Raw genomic sequence first — 19,662 nt, forward strand, 5'->3', positions numbered from 1 at the left:
AAATTTTTCTTCAGGAAACGGTTGTTAACAATTTACTGTTGTACAGCTGTAACTGCCCGAGACACCTTACCATGAATAAACAATTTCATAGTAGTCATGACTTAAATTTTTAATCTTTTTTAACTCTTCATTTATCAACCAAGACCATACATGGCTGGTTATGTTCCCAGCAAACACAGGTCATCTTCGCTTTGTCCTTCTCTGAGAAAACATGAACTATAGGGATTTTAATTGGCTCAGAGGCTGGTTTATTGTAACCTTAAGAGGCAGAGGATGTGAGAAAACAGCTTGTGCCTCGTCCTTTCAACCATGAGAAGCAGCTCCAGAGTTTATTCTGGCGCTTTGCATCACTGCTGCTGTTGAGGGCTTGTCAGCGCTTCTGTGCCTCATCTCCCCCCTCGAGAGGCTGCAGCCCAGCCATCAGTTGGCTGCAGAGTGGAATTCTGGTCTGTGAAGAGCACCTCTGGGGGTGAGGGACAGAGAGGGAGGGGCACATCCCTCACTCAGCATTGAAGAGTCTCTCTGAACGCGTTAGGAGGGAGCACAAGGTGGGATCCAACAGCTGCTGCCTTTTAGAAATAGTGCTTTTTTAAAACAAATTTTCCTTTAAAGTAAATCATTTAAACATGTTTAGGGCCCGTTTTTGGTGAACCTTTTGGAGTGTTTCTACAGAAAAATAAGACCAAAGGTACACTTAAAGATATTTTCTTAAGGTATTGCTAAGCAAATAGTTTTTGTGGCCTGGTTTAAGACAAATTTACTCAATTTGCCTAAAGGAACAAGAGCAAGATAAAACCTCAGATGTTGGCAGATTGCCCATTCTGCCACCACCAAAAAGAAAAAAAAACCCACCATGGCACCAATCCATAAGTATCCTATTTTTGTGTGTCATTTGCTGCATTCTCAATTTTAGTGACAAGTCAGGATCCTTTCGAAAGTCCTTGGGGTAGATCACAGCATTTACTGGATTTCCCCTTTGTGTGAGAAGCCCTGTTGGGTACTATTAGGGAAACAAGAAATAATAACTACAGTTGGTAGCGAAAACAGTCAAATTACTATGTGTGGGGAGTGCCCATGGCGTGTTATCCTCAGGAAGTGCCATTGGAGTTCTGAGAAGGTGTGGGTCATCTCTGGCTTGAGGGCTATTGGGGAATTGGGCATTGGAGATGGGTAAGCTTTTGAAAGATGTGGAGATTAGAGTGCATTTCAAGTTTATTTTCATAGTCACTGCCTTGGCAATGGAAATTGCCATTCATCACATGCTGGAAGCTGACATGCTTACATAGTCACTACAAACTTAGAGGATATTTAAAAAAAAAAAATCATGACTACTGCTTCCTAGCTAAGTGTCCTATTTCTTAATTAAAAGTACCAAATAATCTAAACCAAATTTATTCGAAATCTGCTTTCTCTCCACCCATTTGTGATTCAGGAGAATGAGGTCTCATTGTAATGTTAACTGAAGGCATCAGTGCAGTGGCTGCATACTAACATGCAGGAGGGGAAATTTGTTTTGTTAGAAGAAGATCATGGGTGCTGATGGGACAGCCCTTTTTTGTCTGGGATAATTTCGGGAAGTGGTCGTTAGCATTGTTTTTTTTCTACATTACTGCTTAGTTTTCTCAGACCCTAGAGAGCCAGGAGGACTTGCAAAGTTGTCCTGTTGGATTTTGTGAAGAATTACGTGGGAATTGGAAAATAAGGAGCAGACAGAGTTTTTTAGACCAGCAGGGATCAATTGAACTTGAGCAGTTTGGGTCTGAGAAGGCTAAAGTGAAACAGCTGACTGTGACACATCGTGTTATCCCGGTGGACGTGTACAATAGTCAGGGGTGCCCTGTGTAGAGCCCCAGAGTTAGTAAGCAGGAATAGGGCTGGGAAGGGTTTGAGCCTCCTAAGGCCTTTCTTCTCATTGGACTGGGAGGGAGTTGGCTATGGCTCCAGTGGTTTCCTGCAAGTGCTGTTCAACAAGACTTGGGTACGTCGAGCTGTTGTTTTGCTAAGAGGTATTCTCATCTTGATTATTTCCACAATCAACATTACATCAAAAATTTTTACTCTTTTTCTCATTGGTAGTCTTAATTTCCCTGATAATCTGTACTGATAAACCACTCATTTTTTTCAGCCATTTAAATATGTTCTCAAGAAAGTCAGATTAGAAAAAAGTGCCAAAATGGCAGTCTAGGAAAAGGGCCTCTTAATGTAACTTTTGATCCTGTTTATGAGGTTTAGGTGAATTCCGTATGTCTAGAAGGTTAGGGTGGTTGTAACTTGGTTTGGACATTTCCACTGTGGCATAATACAGCCCACTAGCATTTAGTAGGTACTTAATAATTGTTGAATGAGCGTGTTTTCTCCCTCATGTTAGTTTGATCTAGGATTGGGATAAAATTAAGAGTCCAGGTTTATTCTAGGTAGCTCTGTGCCAGCTGTTTTAAAAGGAAAAAACTGTTTTGTCTGTGTTTTGAAATTCACCTGCATTAATTGAGTTGTATCTAATCACTGTCCTAGTCTAAGAATAAAGGAAAAAGATTTTTAAAAAACCGCACATTTGTTCTGTTAACTCGATTATATACTCTGAATCTACACTGGTTCATTTTTCTTAAGGAAGCCTTTTTGAAATGACTTTTAGAAAAGCAAACTGCTTAGTACATCTTGCTCCTCTTTCTCTATTTTTCTTAATAACTTCGTTCCTTATAGACACATCTCATGGAGACTCTTGTTCAATTTCTGTACCAAGACTCTACATGGGATCAGGCCAAAAAACAAATATCCAGAGCCAAAAAATGGAAGTAAATAACCCCTCTTTTTCCAAGAGCCATTGTGTTATGGCCCATTTCATGCCCAGCTGGTCTTTTCTACTTCACCTTTTATTACACTAGCTTATTGCCCCAGTAGTGGACAGGTACAGAGGGAGTGAGTGGGGTGGCCATTCTACTTGACATGACAAAATAGGCTATCAAAAACTGTGTTTTAGTAATTCGCAGAGAGACAGGCTCTCTGTTTTCCTATTATACTTGGATGGGAGAGCCTTTTACCTTGTGAAATTAAATTGTAACTACTGTGGAAAAACCTATCACCCATGCCTAGAGTCTGCTTGCGAAGGAATGCTGGATGGGTGGCAGACCGTGCTGAATTTTCTCATCAAGATTTAGAGTTCGTCTGTCCGTCTTTAGTTTTGGTTCTCTTTCCTCTTTCTGGTCTTCAAATGACCTCTGTCTCGTGGGTCATGTTACATTACCCAGGAGTTGATGATTACAATTATGGACTCATTACTGCCTTGCTAAAATGTTATTTGGTGAAAGTTGGGAATTTATGTAAAAATCATTTAATGGTAGGATTGAGGAGATGTTTACGAGATCTGGTAGCTGGTAACTGATTTCTTGTCTGACTTCTCAGCCGAGGCAGGAAAGTAGGCAAGGAGATATCCCCTGGAACATTATAAGAAATGACTTTTCTTGGTAAAAGTTAGGATATATCCTGTCCTATATAAAACCAGCACCATTGTCAAAATTTCTTTTCGTTTTTTTTTTTGTAAGTTCCTAGGGTTAATATGACACATTTGTGAGCATGGTATAAGATTAATCAAAGACAAATATGCTACTTGGCCCATAAGACCTGAGAGGCTGAAAAAAGACCTGATCACTCTGAATGTCTGTGGCATAGCTAAAATTTAAAATTAGATCTTCCAACCCATTGTGACCCAGAAAGGGAGAACCGTGCTGTTGTTAGCTTAAATTTTAGATTTTACAGGCTTTAGGAAAAACGAAGGCAACAGTGAGGGCTTTGGCCATTCTGTCGGAAGACTTGACTAACAATCTTTATTATAGTGCTTTCATATCTTCTCAGTACTTTCACTTACTTGACCTTTGTTTATTCCTTATGGCTACTCAGTGAGATAGGTTGGGCAGAGACCATCACCACCATTTTATGGACGGGGATGCTAAGCTGGAAGGAAATAAAGGGGCTTGAGCAAGATCACGTGGCTAGTGACAATTTTGGGATAGTTGAGTTCACCAAAGATATGAAGCAAAGATGAATATGACATGAGCCCTGTCCTTAAGTTTCCTCTGCCTCTTCATTTGTTGTTCTTTCGTATATTTCATCTGTCTCTTGAAGCTATTGTTTAATTAATAATCATCATATACTAGTTGGTAAGTACTGAGTCATGCATGGTGTAATTCAAGGGATGTAATGATAGTACTTATTGCATGCCTGATTCACATCCTTGTCCTGTAGACATCTGATTCTACAGTGAGTGGGTGGGTGGATGGGTAGGTGAAATGTCACGCATATTAAATAAGCATGTGAATAGATAACATTTTTACATCTCATGTAAGAACTTTTCAAGAGATTAAATATGGGCGTTTCTTAGCTGAGGAGAATGAGGGGGAGTTGTCAGCATTTTGTTCTTTTTCCTGGGACTTTTAATGATTTATGGTGGAAATAAATGACAGTTCTTTTCCCTGATTACAGTAGGGTCAATAGCTAGAATTTACCTGAATCTGTTTAAACCTGGTATGTATTCCCCCATCGCATTCATCTGAAATGTAATGGGAAAAGTATTGTTTTTGGAATCAGATGGACCTAACATTCTCCCTTACTGTTGCAGTGACTTTTAGGTAAGTTACTTAACCACTCTGAGCTTTAGCATTCTTACCTGTAAAATGGGGATCACACTTATAATGCTGTTGTGAGAATTCAGTAGCATAGCACTTGGCATAGTGATGACTTTAAAAAATGGTAGTTGTTATGATGGCGACTGCCGCAGTCTTTAGAGAGAACTGCTGATTCCTAGCAGTCAGGTGTTGCTCTAGGGCTTCTAGGGGCTAGTTTGGTAGCCTGTTTTGTTTTTTAAATTAATTCAAGCACCTTATGTATTTTGGTTTATTGTATGTTGATATGATACCTGGTCTTTTGTGTCAACAGCTGTCTGGTTACTTTGGTAATAAAGACTGTAAGCATGAAGGAGTTTGTCCAAAGACCCGTAAGCTCTTTATACACAATCAGTTTTACAGCTCTCCCATGCTTTGGGTAAATATCACTTTAAAGAGTGAAAGAATAAGACAGAAAGCTTAATGACTTATTCGTGATGGTCAGCTGGTCAGCTATAGATGAATAAAACAAACCTTCAAATTTCTCTTTCAGCAAAAGTTGTTCATAAAATACCTGGAATATCAGTTGGCAGTTAGCGAGTCCTATCATTCTTGTTACTATTTGCTGTACCTTTTATTTTTTCTTTCCAGTTCCAGTGAAACTGCCCTGATTTTGACCCTTGTTATCTCACTTCTGGACTCGTGTGTGTGTGTGTGTGTATTTCAGAAGGAGGTCTTGCTCCGTCAGGCTGGCTCCCTTCATCCCCCACACTCCTCACCTACCCTCTCCTCCTGCCTCCCATCTGCCCACCCACCCCTGCACTCGCAGTGTGTTAGTGCGTCCTGCATACAGCTGTTAGGTTAGGCTTTCAAAATATTATTTTCTTTGTCTAGTTTGAGTTATAATTTTCTCTCTACCCTGTTCTCCCATTTCTTCTCCTCCCCTCCCTAATCTCTTTCTTTTCCTCTTCAGATGACTTTGTGCATTCTGATCTCTCTGCTTTTACTCCTGTGGTTTTGCTTTCTAGCCTCCCTGCTGTCGTCTTTTCAGTTGCCTGTTTTCTGACCAGTCTTCCTCTAGCAAATTGTTCCTGATTTCCCAGTTCAATTTGGTCGCTCCTTTTTCAGGACGTCTGCAGTTCGTGTTGTCTCTATTCCTCCTTTGTTATATGTTGGTAATTGCCTGTGGTGTACAATTTTTTTCTTGTCTTTGATTATCTAACTTCCTCATTTTATAGATGAGGAAACTGAGGCTCAGAACGAGAGTGGATTTGCCTTTGTCACCGTCATACTGCTTTATTCGTTGTAGACATTCAAAAATGCAGGTTGACGGAGCAAGGTGTTTGTGTGTGTGTGAGTTTCCAAGCTTAGGGAAGGGAAGCTTAATTTAGTTTTGCCTTCTAGTTTCCAGACATAACTCCTTTTCTCTCTCCTTCGTGTTTTCTTTCTCTTGTAGTTCCCTCTTCTATCTTTGCCTAGTGTTTAATTCTCCTTTTTGTCTTTATGTCCAGAGCAGCTTGGTGTTGGAGGGGAGGAGGGTTGGTGGGGTCCAGTGCAGACCAGTGTAAATTCTTCCGTCTACATTTTACACCTATTTTGTCATCCCCTGATCTGTGAAGACTCCTTGGTGCACGCCAGCCATCTCATCTCAGAAATTATTCCTGCCTTTGAAGGTGAACTGTACAAGGTGGTTAAGATTATACCAAGTTCTAAGAATTTAAATTATGAGATAAGGTTAAGGATGTTGGCCTGTTTCTCACTGGAAAAGTGACCTCCCAAGCAATCTATTTGAAATTTCAAAACTTATGAAAATGCGGTGAACCTATGATGTAAGTTGCAAGGAAGGCACCATAAGGAAAGACACTGAGTCAGTTAACAACATTTATTGAACACCCACTGTGAGTAGAACCTTGTTGAAAAGATGTTAATACAACCACAGTGTATTAAAGGTAAATGGTGATAAAGCACATGACAAGGACATGGAAGGGAACCAAAGATTTTAATAAAATGTTGGTAAGATTTCAGTATGTACATAATACCCTTAACGTTTTTCACATGTGTCCATAGCTGTGGTTGATTTGCTTCAGGAATTAACAGACATAGACACCCTCCATGAGAGTGAAGAGGGAGCAGAAGTACTCATCGATGCTCTGGTAAGTTGCACATCCCTCTGGGGTTTTGCAGATGTGTGTGTGGTGTTGACATCATCAACGCCATTGTCTCTCTGAGTGGCATCGAGTGGGTATCAGCTCTGTGGCGAGGCTGGACTGAAGGAGGAGAGTAAGTAGAAATGCAGTTGTGGGGTACTGTATTCTTTGGAACTGGTTAGGGAGGGGACTGTGGAGGCCTAGCATTTATTAAGTGTCTGCTGCAGGCAGGCCTTTTCTCATTCTTTTCACTTTAATCCTCACCATAGCCTCTCAGATGGGTATTATTGCTATTATTCTCATTTACAGCTAGGAAGCCGAGGCTTAGAGAGGCAAAACAACTTGCCCATGGTCAACAGCTGGGATTTGAACCTGTGTTCCCTTCGACTCCATGTTCCCGTTCCCCGGCCCACAACTATGTTTATTGACCTTTTTACAAAGTTTTCACCGATGTTTCTTTTCTCCTCTGGGCCTTATAATCTCAAGCGCTAGTGAGGACAGCTTTCATTATTACTTATTTTACAGATAGGGAACCAGAGAACATTAAAAGCGAAAACAAACCTTCTAACTCAACCAGGCCAAAGCTGCCGCTCTTGCCTGTAGAAGCCAGGGCCGGTTGATTTCTACATTCCTATACTCCTTCTGTGGAGCCGAGGCAAGGGCTCAGAGTCTTCCGCAACTAGTGTTCTAGGCGGCAGCCAATCCAAAGCAGTTACATGTGAGGGGAACCGATCTAGTCCCATCGCCTTGCTTTGCGCGTGAGGAAACCCAGAGGCAGAGTGAAGCCTTCCGCCGAGTCACTCAGCAGGACCGTGCTGCTGAGATTGGAGCCTGCGTGTTCTGGTTCCTGCCGCAGTCGGGTGCCTCCACATCAGCTTCCTGCTCTCGTGAGTGATCAGACATGGCTCCAAGACTGACAAGGCACCCAAGCTGGCCAGTGGCAGGAGTGAGTCTAGTCCAGCCTCTTAACCTGACGTCTCCTCTGGAGCTCTGTCCACCCACCACGCTATCTCCCTCCTAGGGCTCTGTTGATTTTTCTTCCTGTCTGTCGTCTGGTCTTTTCTCTCTGGTAGGAATATTCTGGTAGCTGGTTTTGAGGCAGTTTGTAGAGTTCATCAAAGATGGCTGCATCCACTGTTGGAGAAGCACCTGGACTGCTTGTGTGGCTGCTTTCTGGCCCCATCCGAGACCTGCTGGATCCGAGTGGCCAGGACTGGGCCTCCAAATGGTTCTGACACCCCATTGCTATTCTGCCCACCCCCTCTTCACCCTCCTCTCTCTCAAGATTCTTGACACTAGAAATTTCCTGTGTGCCATGCTCGCTGCTGGCATTTGGTGTGAATGAAGGGGTTGTGAACCCACTGGGTATGAAGAACTGTCTCTTACAGAGAGTGAGGCTGGAGTCCAGCAGAGGGCCATTTGTGACTGAAATGATGAAAATTTCTATTGCCATTTTTCTTTCAAGCTCCTTCCTAGAGCGAACTGTCATTTTTGTAGAATTCAGGACCTTTATTTTTCCTTTGAACCACTGTGCAGAAAGAAAAGGATGATACTGGGGTGTCCTTTTGTTTTGAGGAGCATCTGAAGAAAGGCTGTGGCACTTGCTCCTTCCCTGTGTCCCTATAGTGTCATTTGTGCAGTCTTACCTTCCGGAGGTTAATTACAGAGGCCCTGAATGAGCCGTCCTGCCTGGTCCCTTGGCTGATTTTAATTACCATCCTTCGTCTGTGTGAATAGAGGAGATGAGAGAAACAGCTAGCCTGGCTGCTGCCTGTAAAACGTACCCAGAAACAGCAGTTTACACAGAAGCCCCCTTTGTGTTTGCTGTGTTGCCAAGCCCACCAACAAAAGCTGGATCTTGCAGATTTTCTTGTTTGTTTGGGAAGAGGCAGTTCTTCCTCAGTCTGGGGAGCCATTAGGTAGCTTCTATACAGGGCTTTTTGTGTATTTTGTGTAGGGTTTTTTTTACTATATTATTTTAGGATTTCGACTCTTACAGCTTTATACTGGTGGGGCCGATGTGAGTCACAAACAATCGAGCATTCCTAGACTCTCATGTATTATTTGCTTGTCTGCAGCCGGTCAGAAGCCATCAGTAAATATCAGAGAGCAGAACCAGTGGGTGGCCTTCCATTTATTTTTTTCCTACTCTTGTGCTGCATTCAAGAAGTTTGATAAGTATTTTCATAATACAAGGGTTGAGTTGTCTTCGTAGTTGTAATTTGGGGCCAATATCAGAGGCCTGGAATTGCGTGAGCAGAGGCTAGAGGCCATGTTGCAGGATGGATTGCGGTGTGCAGTCTGCAGTTATTGCCTTGGTCTGTTTCCCAAGTGGAAGTCCTAAGCAATAGAAAAGCACATTTGTGGGAAGAGAGTGCTGTCCTGGCATTCTCAGGGATCTTTGCGGTTTAAAATTTGTTTCACATCCACTGCTGTTACTGATGTGAAAGGTGAATATTTGTGCTTTGTAACAAGTTGATTTGGGAGCCTGGAAAATAGACTCTTCTGAAGAGTAGTGAACGCAAGGCAAAGCGTCTGTTGCCTTGACGGCAGTTCCCTGGCAGATCTATCCAAAGATGACTTCTGACTCCCTGAGAGTCGGGATTAGATTACAGCCATTTTTCTGCTTTCTAGGCCCAAAACTTGCCGTGTGCTTCGCAGTCCCATGCCTTTGCTCACATCTGCCTTCAGCTTGGCAAGAAGTCCTGGGCTACCTGGAATACTGCTGCGCATCCTTTAAAGCCTGACTTCAACCTTATCTCTTCTGAGTTTTTTTCAGACTCATATCTCAGCAGAATTTGTGTTCCTCTAGCACTTTGTATATTCTGGCACTTGTCACATTGGCTTATAGACATCTGTTTATACGTTTGTCTTTCCTGAGATGTGATCCTTGTCAGGGGAGTGGCCCAAGTGTTGGCTCTGTCGCTTACCAGCTGTGTGTCCTTGGGAAGTTACCTAACCTCTCTGTACTCAGTTTCTTCTCCTGTAAAATGGGGATAATAGTAGTGCCTATTGTATAGGGCTGAGGTGAGGAATAAATGAGATATTTAATAAATCTTTAGAACAGTGTCTGGCACAGAGTAAACATCCAGTAAATGTTGGCCATTATCTTCACAAAGGTATGATGCCTGGCACATCTTAAGTGCTTAGTAAATGTCGAGTTAAAATGGTATCATCTGCCACACAGTCAAATGTTTGTGAATATATCTTTTTTCATTTCGGCAAATGTTCAAAAAAATTTTTGAACAAATACTCAAAGAAAAAAACCCAAAATATTTGAAGGGTATGGGCCTAAATAAGTCATGGGAAGATAGAGGTTTAGTTTAAAAAAAAAAAGAAAAAAAGATGAAATCAGTAATGATGATAATGCAAGGTAGAATATTAAGAACGATCTTGAGAGATGCAGTGAGAGATCCAGCATCTGTGGAAATGAGGGAGCATCACTTCTGCTGGGGAGGAACCAGGAGACGCGCAGAGCTGCAGCTGTGGCAGCGGCCTCTGTGAGGAGGCTTTAATGTGGGCATGTGGAGGTGTTGGAACAGAGGAGGTGGAAATGTGGCTGGGCCGTGAAGCTGGCCAGAGCAGCCAGGAGCCAACACCTGCTATAAATAGTTTCACAGTAGTGGCTTTGATGTGGTGAACCAGTGGACTGCCCTCCATACCCATTCTTGCCCTCAATTAACCCTATTTAATGTTAAACTTTGAAGCCCCTATGGGTTTGGCTTAGGCTGGTTGGTGATGCATTTGTGCTGCTCAGGTGAGGCTGAGATTCATAGGTTTTCTGTTGCTCTAAGGGTACTTATGTAAATTTCTGAATCCTATCACTTTTATCCCTTCTCATTTCTTTTTTTTTTTTTTTTTTTTTTTTTTTTTTTTTATTTTTTTATTTTTTTATTAATGTTATGATAGATTACAACCTTGTGAGATTTCAGTTGTACATTTTTGTTAGTCATGTTGTGGGTACACCACTTCCCCCTCCGTACCCTCCCCCCACCCCCCCTTTTCCCTGGTAACCACCAATCAGATCTCCTTCTCGATATACTAATTTCCACCTATGAGTGGAGTCATATAGAGTTCGTCTTTCTCTGACTGACTTATTTCGCTTAACATAATACCCTCGAGGTCCATCCACATTGTTGTGAATGGGCCAATTTCGTCTTTTTTTATGGCTGAGTAGTATTCCATTGTGTATATATACCACATCTTCTTTATCCAATCATTAGTTTCTGGGCATGTAGGCTGGTTCCACGTCTTGGCTATTGTAAATAATGCTGCAATGAACATAGGGGTGCAACGGACTCTTGAGATATCTGATATCAGGTTCTTAGGATAGATACCCAGTAATGGGATGGCTGGGTCATAGGGTATTTCTATTTTTAACTTTTTGAGAAATCTCCATACTGTTTTCCATAGTGGCTGTACCAGTTTGCATTCCCACCAACAGTGTATGAGGGTTCCTCTTTCTCCACAACCCCTCCAACATTTGTCGTTCTTGGTTTTGGATGTTTTTGCCAATCTAACGGGGGTAAGGTGATATCTTAGTGTAGTTTTGATTTGCATTTCCCTGATGATTAGCGATGATGAACATCTTTTCATGTGTCTATTGGCCATATTCAAATCTTCTTTTGAGAAATGTCTGTTCATGTCCTCTGCCCATTTTTTGATCGGGTTGTTTGTTTTTTTGTTGTTAAGCAGTGTGAGTTCTTTGTATATTATGGAGATTAACCCTTTGTCGGATAAGTGGCTTGTAAATATTTTTTCCCAATTAGTGAGCTGTTTTTTTGTTTCAATCCTGTTTTCCCTTGCCTTGAAGAAGCTCTTTAGTCTGATGAAGTCCCATTTGTTTATTCTTTCTATTGTTTCCCTCAACTGAGGAGTTACAGTGTCCGAAAAGATTCTTTTGAAACTGATGTCAAAGAGTGTACTGCCTATATTCTCTTCCAAAAGACTTATTGTCTCAGGCCTAATCTTTAGGTCTTTGATCCATTTTGAGTTTATTTTGGTGTGTGGAGAAAAAGAATGGTCAATTTTCAATCTTTTGCATGTGGCTGTCCAGTTTTCCCAGCACCATTTGTTGAAGAGACTTTCTTTTCTCCATTGTAGGCCCTCTGCTCCTTTGTCGAAGATTAGCTGTCCATAGATGTGTGGTTTTATCTCTGGGCTTTCAATTCTGTTCCATTGATCTGTGGACCTGTTTTTGTACCAGTACCATGCTGTTTTGATCACTGTAGCTTTGTAGTATGTTTTGAAATCGGGGATTGTGATTCCGCCGGCTTTGTTTTTCTTGCTCAGGATTGCTTTAGCAATTCGCGGTCTTTTGTTGCCCCATATGAATTTTAGGATTGTTTGTTCAATTTCTGTGAAGAATGTTCTTGGGATTCTGATTGGGATAGCATTGAATCTGTATATTGCTTTAGGTAGTATGGACATTTTAACTATGTTTATTCTTCCGATCCATGTGCAAGGGATGTCTTTCCATCTCTTTATGTCATCGCCTATTTCTTTCAAGAGAGTCTTGTAGTTTTCATTGTATAGATCCTTCACTTCCTTGGTTAAGTTTATCCCAAGGTATTTTATTCTTTTCGTTGCTATTGTGAATGGGATAGAGTTCTTGAGTTCTTTTTCTGTTAGTTTATTGTTAGTATATAGAAATGCTACTGATTTATGCACGTTAATTTTATACCCTGCTACTTTGCTGTAGTTGTTGATTATTTCTAATAGTTTTTCTGTGGATTCTTTGGGGTTTTCTATGTATAAGATCATGTCGTCTGCAAACAACGAGAGTTTTACTTCTTCGTTACCTATTTGGATTCCTTTTATTTCTTTTTCCTGCCGAATTGCTCTGGCCAGCACCTCCAGAACTATGTTGAATAGGAGTGGTGAAAGTGGGCACCCTTGTCTTGTTCCTGTCCTCAGAGGGATGGCTTTCAGCTTTTGTCCATTGAGTATGATGTTGGCTGTGGGTCTATCATATATGGCCTTTATTATGTTAAGGTACTTTCCTTCTATACCCATTTTACTGAGGGTTTTTATCATAAATGGGTGTTGGATCTTGTCGAATGCTTTCTCTGCATCTATTGAGATGATCATGTGGTTTTTGGTTTTCATTTTGTTAATGTAGTGTATCACGTTGATTGACTTGCGGATGTTGAACCATCCCTGTGTCCCTGGTATAAATCCCACTTGATCATGGTGTATAATCTTTTTGATGTATTGCTGTAATCGGTTTGCCAAAATTTTGTTGAGGATTTTTGCATCTATGTTCATCAGTGATATCGGCCTGTAGTTCTCCTTCTTTGTGTTGTCCTTGTCAGGTTTGGGGATCAGAGTGATGTTGGCTTCATAGAATGTGTTAGGGAGTTCTCCATCTTTCTCAATTTTCTGGAACAGTTTGAGGAGAATAGGTATTAAGTCTTCTTTGAATGTTTGGTAGAATTCTCCAGAGAAGCCGTCTGGTCCTGGACTCTTGTTTTTGGGGAGGTTTTTGATTACCGTTTCTATTTCCTTACTTGTGATTGGTCTATTCAGATTCTCCATTTCTTCCTGATTCAGTTTGGGGAGATTGTAGGAGTCTAGGAATTTGTCCATTTCTTCCAGGTTGTTCAATTTGTTGGCATATAGTTTTTCATAGTATTCTCTTATGATCTCTTGTATTTCATTGGTATCTGTTGTGATTTCTCCTCTGTCATTCCTGATTTTATTAATTTGCGATTTCTCTCTTCTTTTCTTGGTGAGTCTGGCTAGGGGTTTGTCAATTTTGTTAATTCTTTCGAAGAACCAACTCTTTGTTTCATTGATCCTTTCTATTGTCTTTTTTGTTTCAATATCGTTTATTTCTGCTCTTATTTTTATTATTTCCCTCCTTCTACTGACTCTGGGCCTTGTTTGTTCTTCTTTTTCTAGTTCTGTTAGGTGTCGTTTGAGGTTGCTTACGTGAGCTTTTTCTTGTTTAGTGAGGTGAGCCTGTATTGCGATGAATTTCCCTCTTAGGACTGCTTTTGCTGCATCCCAAATGATTTGGTATGTCGTGTTCTCATTTTCATTTGTCTCCAGATAATATTTGATTTCTTCTTTAATTTCTTCAATGATCCATTGTTTGTTGAGAAGCGTGTTGTTTAGTCTCCACATTTTTGCACCTTTCTCTGCTTTTTTCTTGTAGTTGATTTCTAGTTTAATAGCGTTATGATCAGAAAAGATGCTTGATATTATTTCAACTCTCTTGTATTTATTGATGTTTGCTTTGGTTCCCAAAATATGGTCAATCCTTGAGAATGTTCCATGTGCACTTGAGAAGAATGTGTAACCTGCTGTTTTTGGATGAAGTGTTCTATATATATCTATTAAGTCCATCTGGTCTAATTTTTCATTTAATTCTATTATTTCCTTGTTGATTTTCTGTCTGGATGTTCTGTCCATTGGTGTTAATGGTGTGTTGAGGTCCCCTACTATTATTGTATTGTTGTTGATGTCTTCTTTTAGTTCTATTAAGAGTTGCTTTACAAATTTTGGTGCTCCTGTGTTGGGTGCGTATATATTTATAAGTGTTATGTCTTCTTGGTGGAGAGTCCCTTTTATCATTATATACTGTCCCTCTTTGTCTTTCTTTATCTGTTTTGCTTTGAAATCTACCTTGTCTGATATTAGTATAGCGACACCTGCTTTCTTTTGTTCATTATTAGCTTGGAGTATTGTTCTCCATCCCTTCACTCTGAGTCTGTGTTTGTCTTTGGGGCTGAGGTGTGTTTCCTGGAGGCAGCATATTGTTGGATCTTGTTCTTTGATCCATCCTGCCACTCTGTGTCTTTTGATTGGGGAGTTCAATCCGTTTACATTTAGAGTGATTATTGAGACGTGGTGGCCTACCACTACCATTTTGTGTCTTGTTTTCCGGTTTTCTTCAGTTTCCTTTGTTTCTCGTCCCATGGTTTAATCTGTTCTGATGTAGAGCTGCTACTCTCTCTTGTTGTCCTTCTACTTATCTCCTCTGCTCTTGGTTTTGTAGTCCCTTTCCTTTTTTGGATTTTTCAGGAATGAGGGTTTTCCTGAGGATTTCCTGAAGAGGAGGTTTTGTGGCAATGAACTCCCTTAATTTTTGCTTATCTGGGAAAGTTTTTATTTCTCCATCGTATTTGAAGGATATTTTCGCTGGGTAGAGAATTCTCGGCTGTAGGTTTTTGTCCTTCAGATTATTGAATATATCATTCCACTCTCTTCTAGCCTGTAAAGTTTCTGCTGAGAAATCTGCTGATAGCCTGATGGGGGTTCCTTTGTAGGTTAGTTTCTTTTGCCTGGCTGTCCTTAATATTTTCTCCTTGTCGTTGACTTTTGCTAGCTTCACTACTATATGCCGTGGAGTTGGTCTTCTTGCATTGATAAAGTTTGGAGATCTATTGGCTTCTGTCACCTGAAGATCCATCTCCCTCACTAGATTTGGGAAGTTCTCAGCCATTATTTCTTTGAATAGGTTTTCTGCCCCTTTCTCCTTCTCTTCTCCCTCTGGTATACCTATAATCCTTACGTTGCATCTCCTAATTGTGTCTGATAATTCTCGGAGAGTTTCTTCATTTCTTTTAAGTCTTGCTTCTCTCTCCTCCTCTGCCTGCAACAATTCTATATTGCCATCTTCCAAATTGCTAATTCTTTCCTCCATATTATCGGCCCTACTGTTCAGAGCATCTAGATTTTTCTTAATCTCCTCTATTGTGTTCTTCATTTCCAGTATTTCTGTTTGGTTCTTCTTTATCGTATCAAACTCTTTTGTGACATAGCTCCTGAACTCGTTGAGTTGTCGGTCAGAATTCTCTCTTAACTCAGTGAGTATTTTAATGATGGCTGTTTTGAAGTCATCATCATTTAGGTTATATATCTCATTTTCTTTGGGATTGTTTTCTGTGTATTTGTTACTTTCTTTCTGTTCTGGAGATTTGATGTATTTTTTCATATTGCTTGATGATGTTGATTTGTGCCTCCGCATGGAGATAGAGTTTAGTTGCTCCTTTCACTTGTTTCAGCTGCTGCGGTGGGGGGAGCAGCTGTTTATACTTCACCAACCAGGAACCCTGTCCGTAGTTGCTAACTGGGCCTGGGCCCCTCTTCGTAGCCACAGTGGCCCTTTGGATTCCCTCCTCTGCCGTGGGGGCCGTCACGGGGGGCTTCAGACTGCAGGTGCCTACTGTTGTTGCCCACCTAGATGCGCTCTCTCCTTGGGGTCTGCAACGGTGTTATGGGCTTTTCCAGCGGCCAGGGGTGGGATCACTTTTATTTGTCGCTCGGTTGCTGTCGGCACCCACCAAATCTCACTTGTCCTCTATGGGTCGCAGGAGAGCTATTGGCATCTTCTACAGTCTGTGGTTAGTACACCTAGCTATGCTGCTTTTGCCCTGGGGTCTTCCAGCCTTGTGGCTGGCGGCTGGGTGCCTTCTACTGGTGCTGTGCAGAGGCTTTCCCTAAGGCTTCTGTGAGCCTGTAGGGTTTCCCCCTAGGCTACTAATCTGGGTCTCTGGAACTCTCTCCAGCCCCAGTCCTCTCCGAGATCTCCGGCAATCCCTAGCCTCACCTGGTGGGCAACGGCAGCTGGGGGTCGCCCCGCCCTCTGGGCTTCTCTCCGGGCCTCTGCCGGGAGCTCTGAATGCTCAGCGTGGCCCCTCTGCTACCGGCAGACAGAGAGTTTTGTCTGCTGCCCGGGCGGAGCTCCGGCGCTTCTCCACCGGATCGCCGGACCCGCCTTTGAAAGTTCCCCCGCCCCGGTCCTCTCCGAGATCTCCGGCAATCCCTAGTCCCACGGGGCGGGCAACGGCAGCTGGGGGTCGCCCCGCCCTCTGGGCTTCTCTCCGGGCCTCTGCCGGGAGCTGTGAATGCTCAGCGTGGCCCCTCTGCTACCGGCAGACAGAGAGTTTTGTCTGCTGCCCGGGCGGAGCTCCGGCGCTTCTCCACCGGATCGCCGGACCCGCCTTTGAAAGTTCCCCCGCCCCGGTCCTCTCCGAGATCTCCGGCAATCCCTAGTCCCACGGGGCGGGCAACGGCAGCTGGGGGTCGCCCCGCCCTCTGGGCTTCTGTTCGGGCCTCTGCCGGGAGCCCTGAGTGCTCAGCGTGGCCCCTCTGCTACCGACAGACAGAGAGTTTTGTCTGCTGCCTGGGGGAGCTCCGGCACTTCCCCTCCGGGTCGCCGATCCGGCCTTTGAAAATTCCCCCGCCCCGGTCCTCTCCGAGATCTCCGGCAATCCCTAGTCCCACGGGGCGGGCAACGGCAGCTGGGGGTCGCCCCGCCCTCTGGGCTTCTGTTCGGGCCTCTGCCGGGAGCTCTGAATGCTCAGCGTGGCCCCTCTGCTACCGGCAGACATAGAGTTTTGTCTGCTGCCTGGCGGAGCTCCGGCGCTTCCCCACCAGGTCGCCGGACCCGCCTTTGAAAGATCCCCCGCCCCGGTCCTCTCCGAGATCTCCGGCAATCCCTAGTCCCACGGGGCGGGCAACGGCAGCTGGGGGTCGCCCCGCCCTCTGGGCTTCTCTCCGGGCCTCTGCCGGGAGCTCTGAATGCTCAGCGTGGCCCCTCTGCTACCGGCAGACAGAGAGTTTTGTCTGCTGCCCGGGCGGAGCTCCGGCGCTTCTCCACCGGATCGCCGGACCCGCCTTTGAAAGTTCCCCCGCCCCGGTCCTCTCCGAGATCTCCGGCAATCCCTAGTCCCACGGGGCGGGCAACGGCAGCTGGGGGTCGCCCCGCCCTCTGGGCTTCTGTCCGGGCCTCTGCCGGGAGCTCTGAATGCTCAGCGTGGCCCCTCTGCTACCGGCAGACAGAGACTTTTGTCTGCTGCCTGGCGGAGCTCCGGCGCTTCCCCACCGGGTCGCCGGACCCGCCTTTGAAAGATCCCCCGCCCCGGTCCTCTCCGAGATCTCCGGCAATCCCTAGTCCCACGGGGCGGGCAACGGCAGCTGGGAGACCTCCGTGCCCACCGTGTCTCTCTCTGGGACCCTCCGGGCGCCCCGAGCACCAGGCCGGGTCTCCCCGCCAATGGCGGGGAGAGACTCTCCCCGCGGGCTCAGGTGTGCAACTCCAAAGTTTCCCTCTGCGTTTAGGAGTAATTGCGGGGGGTTTAAGTAGGGTTCTGGTCACCTGTTTCCACCGTCGCTCCTCTGTTGTGTTCTCGCTCCTGCCCTAGATGTGTGTGGATCCTCTGGGGGCGTCCGTTGGAAGAAAGCCGCTTGCGGGTACTAGGCTGCCCGTCGGGGTCGGAGAGTTTTCACCTATTTCCACATCCTCCCGGAGGAAAGTCCGTCCGCCTTCCGATGTATAGTCGCGTGGGTGTCTCAGACGTCCTGAGATGCTGTCTGGATATCCTTTTCAAGCGATAAGTGTCCAAATAATTGTAGACTCGAAGGGCGAGAGACAAAGAGGACTACTCACGGCGCCATCTTGGAAGAATCCTCCTATCCCTTCTCATTTCTGTTAACATCTTTACCATCATCTGTTTCTGTTCCCAAGCAAAATTCGTTTGTTCATTCACCAAATTTTTGCTGAGTGCTTGGTATATTCTGGATTCTAGGAACTGAGTATATAGCAGTGAGCAAGACTGACTAAGTCTGCTTTTGTGGAGCTCATAGTCTAGGGAGAAACAGTAAATAAGGAAACAAGAAAACAGACTGATTCTCTGTTACGTAGAGAATTAAAATAGAGTGATGTGATGTAGAGTGACTGGGAAATCACATTAGAGAGTCGGGAAAGGCCTGAGTTCTGGATGACAAGAAGAAACCAGCCATTCAGAATGACCAAGGGCAGGATGGGACGAGTACAAAAGCCCCAAGGCAGAAATGAGCCTGGCATATTTGAGGAACAGAGAAAAGGCCAGTACTTTTCGGGCACACCTGGGGTGAAGGAAGAGAGCGCAGTCAGGTCCAGACCACGCTGGGCTTTGTGGGCCTTGGTAGTAAGTTTAGGTGGAGTGCCAGTGTGAAGAGGAGAAACTGGAGAATAATAAGCAAGGGAGTGCTAACATAGTCTCATCTAACGTTTCGGCAGATGGTACAAGATAGAAGGAGAATCCTGTAAACCCCCTCATCTGTCCGGTTTTTCCTTCCTCCTCTTCTCTAGTATCCATCCTCTCTGGTCAAGTGGAAGAGTGTGTCTGATCATGCCCTTGAACTTTGTCTCAGTAGGACCTGCTGGCATCTTGATTGGGAGACCTGCTAACAAGCAGAAATAATCAATGACTTAGCAGAAAACGTCAGGCTTAAGACAGTCATGATTTCCAAGGCCAGGGCTGCTTTGGCTGATACTTTACTCCCTAACCAGGATTTGTTTTATTTTCAGACTTAGTCATACGTCCAAAAAATAGGCATGAAGGGGATAGACCCAAAGGGTTAGAGGGAATAAGGCAGAATGCTAATTTGTGCTTCTTACTAGGCAATAACCAGAGCTATGCATAATATAAATATTTTTCCACGTGTTTTCTGAGCTAAATGTATTTTGACTGCTTTGACCCTCCTGCAATCAGATAAAATTGCATTTAACCCAGCTAAATATAAAGTTTCACACTTTGCAAGCTTTAAAAAGCTTTGCAAGCTTAAAAAGACTGTCTGTTAGAAGTTAGATTTCCATAGCAAGAAAAAAGATTTTCCTCCAGCAAGATACCCATTATCCATAACCATTCAGTTCTGGGATTTGAATGTGTTGTTTACTGCCACTGTCCCTGCCGCTTTCCAGACAGCAGGAATGGGAAACATAACTAAGAGTCAAGGAAAGGGGGAAAATAGTGCAGATAAAACAGCAATAAGCAATTGAAACTGGTGAAGCAGTTTGCAGAACTAACAAGCAGTGTGATACCCAACGGAGCTGCAGTGTCTGCTGCTTTAGGATTTGGGGAGATTATAAGTCAATCAGGGTGATTTAGGGAAGAACAAACTGTGACATGCTTCATATTTTTCCCCCC

At 43.8% G+C, this 19,662-nt stretch overlaps 1 protein-coding gene across 3 annotated transcripts in view; it reads left to right on the plus strand.

Annotated features, from left to right (window-relative positions):
- The window catches only part of CTNNBL1 (catenin beta like 1), a 163,411-nt gene that overhangs the window by 45,291 nt on the left and 98,458 nt on the right, over positions 1-19,662 (plus strand). For all 3 annotated transcript variants that reach the window (XM_005604625.4, XM_070247722.1, XM_023626540.2), the window contains exon 5: positions 6,651-6,748. In XM_005604625.4, the coding sequence (XP_005604682.1) occupies positions 6,651-6,748 (98 nt within the window). The remainder of the gene's footprint in view (positions 1-6,650; positions 6,749-19,662) is intronic.

Source organism: Equus caballus, chromosome 22, assembly GCF_041296265.1.
Source record: "Equus caballus isolate H_3958 breed thoroughbred chromosome 22, TB-T2T, whole genome shotgun sequence".
NCBI classification, from domain to species: Eukaryota; Metazoa; Chordata; class Mammalia; order Perissodactyla; family Equidae; genus Equus; species Equus caballus.